We start from the raw sequence: 10,059 nt of genomic DNA on the forward strand, positions 1-10,059 counted from the left end.
ATGTGTTTGTGGGAAACGCGTGTGTGGACTTTTCGTAGGTGTGCGAAAATGTGTGTGATTTTGTGTATGTACGAAACACTTATTTGAACTATTTTCAAAATAATATTTTTTTCTAAAGTTTGAAACTTATTCGGGAAGCGACACGTTGGTTGGATGTATTTTAATTATTAATGTGTTAGTTTTTGTTAGATATAAAAAAAAAACTAATCGAAGTTTTAAAAGAAAAAGAATTAAATTAATTTCTTAAAAATAAAAATTTAAGAAGATCCTATCAATTGGATTTTATCCAACTGCTAGGGAAAGCCCCAACATGACGAAACGGTCTGTTGGGGCTTTCAGCCGAACCTTAATTAAGGGACGGCTGGTGTTGGACCTGGGGGGAGGGGCTCCAGCCCCAAGTTGGACTCGCTCTAAAAACCCAAGACTCGAACTCTGCTGTGTGGTTGCTAGACGGACATTTATCCGACTGAAGTGGAGTTATATATATATATAAAATAAGGTGGAAATTTGTTTTCTGGATACGAAAAGAAAATAATGAATTCTCACAGCCCAACTCAATGTCCTTCACAAACTTATGGACAAAAATAATTTGTTATAAGTAAATGTCTTGTGAGATATAATGTTAATGAAGAAGACTTTTACCTACCCACTTTGAGAACATTTCAATTGAAGAACAATTAAAAGATAATGTACTTTTTTTCAAAAAGTAATAAAGAAAAAGAAAAAATTTAAAGATAATGGGAACAAGTCAACAACATTCCTAACTTTTTTGTTAGTGGTTTAAGTATAGTAAGCCACATAAAAAAGTTCAAAAAAGAAAGTTCAAAATTTATTAGCACTTTTGTGGATTAAAAGTTAGAGAGGGACCCCTTTTTCTCCATTTTCTATGTTTTGGAGCTAGAGATGTTAAATTGAAGGGCACAAGAAAAAACTATTATCTTAAAAGGTTTGTAGCTTAAGATAATCAAGATTTTTCTATTTGGAAGTTAAGAAAATCTAAATTTCGGGCGAAAAAAATAACTTCATGACATTACGTTTGGAAGAGAGCCTTCTCTATATATATATATTGGAAAAGTCAATGAATATGTTAAAGAATGGGAAAGAAATAAAATGGGCCTCCGGACCCCATAGAAGGAGATAGCTGCAGACAGGAAGGAAAAAGGAAAAGAAACGGCATAGGCGCAACACTAAGCTCCACAAAGAAGAAAAAAATGGATCAATCATAGACCCATAAAGCGTCTGAAATCCATCATTCATTCATACAGTGGTTCGCCTCGCTGCATTTGCTATCAATTCAAGATATTCGCTTCATAGGTAAATAAACCCAATTCGGTTCATAAATATATGAAAAATCTAATCCAAAATTGCTGAAGTGGACTGCCTGAAAATCTCCCTTCTTGATCATTGAATAAGACAACAACAGAGTTTCTGTTCATAGTGAATATTGTCGTCGAGGATGAGAATTCAAGAAGAGCCACACATACACGTAATAATATGAAGGTACATGAAACCCGATTGTATGACATCTAGTCTGTATTAGGTTGATTTTCCTATACGAAAGGGTGCATTTTTTTATGGGTGACAGAATCTAGGTTAGACATCTAAGCCAGAAACAGGCACTTGGGGTGAAACTAGCAGTAAGTGCTTCTTCTACACCATAGTGGAAGTGTGTTTGCAAGGGTTTGAACTGCTGACCTCCTTTAAGTCTTAAGATAGCAAATGCCTCAAGCTAAGTTAGCTCCATAACATTCCTACTTGGGCATTCTGTAGGCAGACCTAATGGGCTCAAAAGACGGTCTGAGGTGCCTATAGTCAAATAGCGAGTGCCTATAAAATTTCCTGCTAATTTGATACCTATGTGCACCTACCTGATAAGTTTGATTAGTAGCATGGTCTCAAACTTCTATTCTCACGTTTTAACTTTTTCTTAGGCCACCGCTTTGGGGAAAGCAAAAAAAATTTCCGAGGAACGCGGTGGGAAACAAAAAAATACGATCCAAACGCACCTTATCTCTCAACTCTCTCTTCTCCGGCCAACTTTCGGCCGACGGTCTCTCTCCTCTCTCTCTCTCCTCTCTTTCTTCTCTCTCCCTTCTCTGCATCTCTCTTCTCCCTCTCTCTCTAAGTTCCGGCGAAGGGAATGGTCCCTTCGCCGGAACCCTTCGTCTAGAAAACGAGACGAAGGAAGAACTCCTTCGTCTGGTTTTCCAGACGAGGGTTTCGACGAAAGGGACTCCCCTTCGTCGGATATTTGAGAAAAAAAAGAGAGGAAAGAGAGAGAAAAGAGAGAGAAGATAAAAGAGAGGGAGATGGATGGTCGGAGTTGTTGTCGCCGGAAATAATGGTCGTCGGAGTTGATGTTGGTAAGAAGGAAGATGGTGGAAGAAGACATAAGAAGTGGGTAGTGTTTGGAGGAAACAGAAAAAAATTGTTTCCACCCAAAACTTGTTGCTCCGGAAACTTTGCTTCTTTCCCCAAAACAGTGGCTTTTTTGTTATTTTGTTTCCTTTGGTATCTGTCTGACTAGCTGTGGTCCAAACCTTTATTTTTACCTTCCTACTCCTCTAAGAGATGCAATGGTTGGAATACTTTTTCCTTGATTTTGTGTTTGTTCGCAGAAAAAAATAAAAAAATAAGCAGTTACTTAAGAGTTATTTTTCGAATGCCCCTCTAGTTTATGACCAGCTATCCGTCTAGCCCCTAATTTATTAGAAATACCCATACGTCACTTTTTTGTTCTTTTCCATCCCACGCTCGTTATTGTTAGATTTTGTAATCTAAAATTACTCTTCCGCATTAGCATTACATGTTTGGCTGCTGGGAAGAACGGACTTGTGACGGAATAAAATAAATGGGACCATACAGGTGTTTTCAATAAATTAGGGGCCAAGAGGAGAGCTAGTCGTAAACTAAGAGACCATTTGGGGGAAAAATCCGTCTTATTATAATACTAGTGTTACAAACAAAATAGACTAATATATTACTTTTTTTTTTATGTCTAATGTGCCTTTGAACTAGTTCATTTTGTAGATCCATTCCTTATATTACATTTTTCTTCAACTAGTCTGAAACTAGTTTACCTATTGTTTATTTTTCGCGTAAACTTTCCTACCGGTCCAAAATTAAAAAAGAATAAACAATTCAACAACTATCTATTCAAAGTAAATTTTCACCAAAAAATCTATTCAAAGTAAATGTCATTTGACAAGAACTAATAACATACAGTCATTTTCATGAACCATGGATTGATGGAAGGGACAAAGAAAATATGGTGTAAATAAGGGTTAAATACCCAAAAGAGAGAAAAGACCTTTGAGAGTTGAAGCAACCAAAGACAAGCAAGACAAGCTTTACCCATTCTCAAGTCTTCCTTGTTACTAGTTTCAAAGAAACTTCCAAATCTATTTTCTATCTCTAAAATATAGCAAGCCAACCAGCTCTGTCTCTATCTCTCTCTCTCTCTTTCTCTCTCTATCCACCTCTTTTTTCTCTCTACCTATATGTCAAGCACTTCAAGAGAACTTTCCTCAGGACAACTAAAGAGGTATGAACATTTCTTGCTGTGATATTGTCTTCCACCACCTTCCTTTCCATATTAAATTGTTGCAGGAATTTCATGATTGTCTCCTAACCAACACTACCAAATCCTCTAATACATATATATATATAACACCATCTATGCTCTCTCAAATGGCACCCAAAAACTCCTGGCCTTCACTATTCCTCTAATCCTTATTATTCTTCAGTAACAATGGAGAAATCTTCATCACATTCACTCTCACTAATTTCACTTCTTGGGTTCTTTTTGTTTCATGGAATTATCTACTGGTTTATCCAAATTTCCTATACAAAGTTTGAAAAACTTCGCATAAATGCACAAAGGTTTCTGCAATATCAACTAAACTTCAATCTGAACAAGCCAAGAGCTCATCCTAGTAAAGAAATCCAGAATTCAGAGTTATATAATGAGATAGAGAGTGATGTAAAATTATTGAACAGAGATTTCGAGATAGTAGTGAAAAATTTAGGAATGTTTAGCAGTCAGTACTCTGTAGTTGATGGGAATGAGCTTAATGAAAGACTGGGTTCAGAGGATTTTACGAACTTGTTCGAAGAAGATGAACCAAGTTTAATGGAGGTGAAGGAAGCTTTTGATGTGTTTGATCAAAATAGAGATGGGTTTATATGTGCAAGAGAGTTGCAGAGTGTCTTATGTAATTTAGGGTTCAGGGAGAGATATGGTGTTATGGATTGTGAAAAGATGATAAAGGTTTTTTCTCAGAATGGAGATGGAAGGATAGGTTTTAGTGAGTTTGTAAAATTTATGGAGAAATGGTTTTGATGATTTAATTCTACTGTATAGTAAATACCTTAACAGAAATAACATAATCAGTATCAATTGAGAGAGTGAGAGAGACTTCTGTGACAATAAGAATTCATATCTAAATTGTGTTCTTACTTACTTTGGGTAATAGATAATAGGTTTTTACTATTCCTCAAAGAGAACAAAAATAAAAAGTATCGAGGTGACCGAATAAAATGGTAACGAATATCTATATGTGTTGTGTTTGCATGATAGGCTAAGTTCTAGGCATGATAAAATTCTGACTATCACTGTACCAAATACTTTTCTCTCTCTGACACCTCAACTCTGCGAATAAACCTTTCAACCATATCAGTTCCTTACTTTTTTGTCACTATGACATACTCTGCTTCAGTTGTTGACGATGTCACTAATTTCTGTAACCGTGATTTCCAACTCACTGCAATCGATCCCAAGGTACAAACATACCTAGTCGTACTTCGCCTTTTATCAAGGTCATCTGCGAAGTTTGCATCTAGATATCAGCTTAAAACACAATTTCCCTGTCCATAACAAAAAAGTACATCACTGGAGCCTTTCAAGTACCTGAGAATCAACTTCACCGCCTACCAGTGTTGATTACTAGGATTGCTAGAAAACCTGCTCACTACTCCCACTGCATGGGCAATATCAGATCTTGAGCACACCATAGCGGACATAACACTCACAATGGTTGATGCATGCGACACACCTGCCATAAATTCTTTTCTCCACATCTGACATAAGACAACTTTGAAAGCTTGAAGGAACGCCCATGTGGCATGCGACGTGTTTGGCAGCTTCCATATTAAACCTCTTCAAAACCCTTTAATCTATTCAACTTGACTGAGCATAACTGTACCCCTAGACTTATCCTTGCTCATTCTCATGTCAAGATTTTGTCGAACTTCACTGAGATATTTCATGGAAAATTCACCTGTCAATTGAGCCTTCAAGTTCTTGATTTCTTTTAGAGATGGTCCAACCACTAACACAACATCAAAGTATGCTAACAAAATGATGTAACTGCTAAGCCAAATATTTGTCAGCTTTTACTAGTCAAAAAGTCAACAGCGTGACCTAGATGACACGTGCAAAGCCTCAGACACACTCGAGCAAGCCCTCGTTAGAGGTATCAGAGAGTTAGACCTAGACAAGCTCTGCCACTTGAGCTCAACTCTAACCGGAGAGATTGTTATGAGATCGGCATGAGTCTCCTAGGCACATTGAACTCTGTTCCGGCCTAGAGGCAAACATAGAAGTGGATCTAAAATTGGCTCCGGTTTCAACGCAAGGAACTACAGGAGGCTTCACAATTGACACAACATTTACCTCAATCTCATTATGATTTAAAAGTCGAGATGATATGCCTCTAGAAAGAATTGTTAATAGGTGCAGCATTGACGAGTAAGTCTTCCATCTGAAACTGGAATCTGTATTTGCAGACCATTGGTTTGTAGATCAAGCAGTTAGAAGTGAATGAAGAAAGAATGCAGATAAATGGCCACCACCTTCAAAAATCCTTGAAGGGCAAGGTTTCTTCGATTAGTTTCCTCAACAATGGCATAAAACATAGGTTTCTAGGGTGGTGTTTTTCTTCTCGTTGGTTGAATCTGACTCGTCAAGATCTGAATAGTCGGACTCATATGAACCCAAAATCAACCCAAAACAGTCATTCAGACGAGTCAAACATTATGAATCAGAAAAAAGAACATTCTGAAATCTAGTTCAAGTCAATTCAGAACTCGCGTCAGATTTTTGATGAGTTTGAATACATTCAAATGCGTTAAAGTTACAGTATTCGTAGAGATACTTAAGACAATGACTAACATTATATTATAGTCACTTGAAAGCGGTACCGTATACATGGGGGTTTATGAGAGAGGAAGTCGAGAGAGAAACAACTTTAAGGTTGACACCTGAGAACCCAGCTTCAGAAATATACGTACCAGTATCTTTGGTTAGATGACATCCATCAGCAACTATCTGTTGTAATGGATCAGCAACATTTTGTATAAACCTGAGGGTTGTTCCATCTGCAGAAAACAGAAAAAATGAATTCCACTTGAATTCAACTAAAATTACATATTTACATGTTACAAGTTTAAATTGCTTCATCAATGAGTTAATATCGATAAGAATTACCTTGTGCTGCTACATGTTCTATGAATACGTATAAACCTCCAGGTTTCAGCACTCTCTTCACCTCTGATAAGTGATAACAATTAACAACGGTAAAATGGTCATTTAACAGCTTGAAGTTGGGATACAAGGCGTCGTAGGCAAAGATACGACATATATCCTTCTAATTAAAAACAACGGAGATAAATGTTTTAAGAACAAAACCTTTTAGGGTTCTTTTAGCATCTTTGACAGAACATAACACCAGTGTTCCAACTACTGCATCCATGGACGCATCACTAATTGGCAAAGCTTCCCCAACCTGCATAAGGTATTATACTTAACATTTACATAATCTTACGCCAGAGTATCCGATATCGAGGGCAATAAACTGGCGATATATTGTGCATTGCCTGCTGATAATACGCAATATATCTTGGATATATATTGCCTATTGATGATATGCAATATATCTTTGATACATCGTTTATCTCTTGGTGGAAGATATGTATCCTAAAACCCCAACGCTACTTAACTCCTTAGATCAAGACAAGAATTGAAGTGCATGAGCCAGTAAACTCCACATAAAGCCCACAACTTTACTTCAAGTTCCACCGAAGAACACGGGGGGAGGGCTGCTTCGGTCATGCACGAAACTCTAGCAAGAAGAAGAGCAGAGCTCAAAGCTAACAAGCAACCAAAGCCCAGGACTTGGGGAAACAAGTAGGTAAAGGAATTCTCAGACTCAGCACGGCCACGATCTGAAGATTTTAGGTTTGAAACTTTGAATCCTTTCCCTGCCTAATCACTTTAGATACACGGGAGTTGAATGCCATGGTCTAACTCATTCGTGTTAGTAATGTACTCCTATTCCAAAAAATGCCCAGTAATCTTTTGCCTTGCATGAAGTTAGGAAGACAACCCTACCAAGTAAGTTACACACGCCTAAGAGTCGGAATGAAAATCAGTGACATCGGAGTCCATCACTCCACTTCCAGCTTGATTATAAGACCCCACAATATGACAGGTTCCTAAGAAACATACCTTAGGAACTCAAAATACTAAATCGAAATTGACATGCCATTCAAATTTTTCTCAATTTCTTAACATAGAATTGGGGATTATCCACAAGAAAACGCATTTGAGCTGCAAACATACCGCTTGTTTAAAATAAAAATGAGTTAATGGTAAGCCAGCTTCAACAGCTGCTGCTTTAGCGTATTTCTCCATCTTTCTATTAGGATCGACACCAATAACACGTATACCAGCATCACCACCATAATATTTGAGATTAGGTCCAGTCCCAATTCCAAGCTCTAGTACTTCTTTACAATTTCCTCTCAAATTACTAAAGAGTTTATCTTTATAACCTGCAATCTGCAATCCATATTCTGTTTTCTTATAACCATAAACCCTAGAAAAACATAGTGATCATGTTTGTATTGTTCAATTCAGATCAAATTCAGGTAATAAAATTGAACTTTTCTAACCTCTTTTTCATAGGATAACATGCTATTCTCCATGGCAAATGCGAAAAATTCTTCATACCAATCTGGCCTTGGTGGGTGAACCCTATTCAGCATCTCCTGTTTACTATAACCATATGAATATAATATCTTCCAAAACAAATTTAGGGTTTTCTACTGATGGGTTCTCGGAGCTGGTTTACTGCAAATTAACTTCATTACCTGGAATTCTAGAACAGAGATTAAATACCCATTTCCAAGAATTTGTTTCAAGTTAAGTAGGGTGTTTTTTGAGTTGAGGGTACCTTTGAATCCGAGAGAAAATCCAGTGAATTTGAGGGGAGAATTGGAAGGAGAGATGTTGCTGATAATCCGATGAAATGTCTTCTTCCACATGAGCAGAAATTGTTGAATTCATTGGAGTTGTTCTTCTTCTTCAATTGTTTCGAGATAATGTGTTTTGGAGAAGATAGGGATTTTGATGTTAAAACAGCGTTCTGGTGAACTGAAATTGAATTAAGAAGAATCATTTAAACTGGTCAGGTTTTCTGGGTATAGATTATGGACTCTCTCTCTCACCATATAATGAGAGAGATTTGCCAACCAAAATCGGTTTTATTGATGTAACTAAGTTTTATAGGGGCCTTCCATTCTTGTTAAAAGGCTCCATTTGAATACGGTACAAATCTATCGAAATCACAAAGACAGGCTGCTAGAGTGGATTTTGGTGGACTCGTACAGAATTCACAAGGAGGTCCCCTTTTAACAAGAACGGGAGCCTATAGAACTTCCCTTGATCTAAATATTGGAGATATTTTCGTGGTGGGTCTTCGTAGTTAGTCTTTAGAACTAGGGTTGAGCAAAAATCAAATCGACCGTATCAAACCAAGTCGAACCGAACTGATTAGTTTTTGGGCTAACCGAGTCGAACAAACCGGTCAATGTTCGACTCAGTTCGACTGGAAAACCGAGCAACCCAAACCGGTTTGGTTTGGCTTTGGCTTTGGTTTATAGAGACCACCCTAGCCGAACCAACCAAATCCTGAGGGTTTTATCATAATAAAATATTATATATAGAGGGTATAGAGTGAGAGACACTAAACTTTGGTATTAAGTTCTGGGTTATCTTTGTTATCCTAAATTAATAATAATTAATCAAGAATAAGTAAGTTAATCCTTATGCAATGAATTTAATAACATTACTTTAGCATTTTCTCCAAATTTTAAACCGATCAACTGAATGCAACCGAGTCGAGCCGAACCAAACCGGGGCGAACCACGTCGGCTGGCCGAATGTTCGATTTTGGCTTTGGTCGACGATTTAGTCAAACCGCCACTTATTGATTCGACAAAATCAGTGTTATGGATCATATAGCTAGTCAATGACCTAAACTAAACAAAAAAGGGTTAATTCCGTTTTAGCCTCCAATTTGTGACCAACTCACTATTTTAGCCCCCATAAGTGTCTGACAGTTCGATTTGGCCCCCAAAAGTAAAAAAGATTTCAACTTCTTCGGGAAACACCCTTGGGGGCCAAAATGAAATTAATTATAAATTTTTTTGTAAAAACACAAGGCCACCTCACCTCCTCTTATTTCCCCCACTTCATCAATTCATAACATCTCACATTCATGTCATATGTCCATCTCATCATCTTCTCCAATGAAAGTCGTCGACCGACGAATTTTTCGACGATCTTCAAACATAAAAAAAAAAAAACTTCTTTCTCTTCTTCTTCTTCTTCTTCTTCTTCTTCTTCTTCTCCTTTCTCTCTCTTCCTCTTCATCTTCTTCTTCCTCCCACTTCTATTTCTTTTCTCTCTCTTCCTCTTATTCTTCCTCTCACTTCTCTTTCTTTACTCTATCTGTTTACCACTCTCCCTCTCTCTACTTATTGTCCGATGAAGGAAAGGATCCCCTCCGCCGGACTTCTGGTTTCCAGGCCTTCTTTTGGATCTGGAGTTCCAGATCTAGACGAATCTAAACTCCAGACAAAAGTATAGGTCTGTATACCTTCGCCTAGAGTTCCAGATCCAGACGAAGGTCTGAAAATCAGACCCGGCAAAGAGGAGGATCCCCTTCGCCGGATAGTAGGTAGAGAGAGAGTGTGGTAAAGAGAGAGAGTAAAGAA

At 37.6% G+C, this 10,059-nt stretch overlaps 2 protein-coding genes and 1 long non-coding RNA gene across 4 annotated transcripts; 2 read left to right on the top strand and 1 right to left on the bottom strand.

The window, feature by feature from the left end:
* Positions 1–833: 833 nt before the first annotated feature.
* Positions 834–2,636, top strand: LOC147566143 (uncharacterized). Its single transcript, XR_015230368.1, has 2 exons — positions 834–1,314; positions 1,932–2,636. It is a non-coding gene; the product is annotated as an uncharacterized LOC147566143 (long non-coding RNA).
* Positions 2,637–3,225: 589 nt separating this feature from the next.
* Positions 3,226–4,462, top strand: LOC147566144 (putative calcium-binding protein CML46). Its single transcript, XM_086652628.1, has one exon. The coding sequence runs from the start codon at positions 3,752–3,754 to the stop codon at positions 4,340–4,342; it is 591 nt and encodes a 196-aa protein (XP_086508754.1). The 5' UTR covers positions 3,226–3,751; the 3' UTR covers positions 4,343–4,462.
* On the bottom strand, positions 4,419–8,702 carry LOC147566145 (uncharacterized). Of its 2 annotated transcripts, none has more exons than XM_086652626.1 (6): positions 8,235–8,702; positions 7,954–8,049; positions 7,622–7,840; positions 6,689–6,785; positions 6,488–6,550; positions 4,419–6,378 (listed from the first exon to the last, which is right to left on the bottom strand). In XM_086652626.1, the coding sequence occupies exons 1-6, from the start codon at positions 8,457–8,459 to the stop codon at positions 6,185–6,187; spliced, it is 894 nt and encodes a 297-aa protein (XP_086508752.1). In that variant the 5' UTR covers positions 8,460–8,702; the 3' UTR covers positions 4,419–6,184. The 2 variants fall into 2 exon arrangements, with proteins under 2 accessions (XP_086508752.1, XP_086508753.1); XM_086652627.1 differs by having other exon boundaries at positions 7,954–8,056; positions 8,235–8,565.
* Positions 8,703–10,059: the final 1,357 nt, after the last annotated feature.

This window comes from Eschscholzia californica, unplaced genomic scaffold (assembly GCF_041429995.1).
Source record: "Eschscholzia californica isolate CP2 unplaced genomic scaffold, dmEscCali1.0.p SCAF_1, whole genome shotgun sequence".
NCBI lineage: Eukaryota > Viridiplantae > Streptophyta > Magnoliopsida > Ranunculales > Papaveraceae > Eschscholzia > Eschscholzia californica.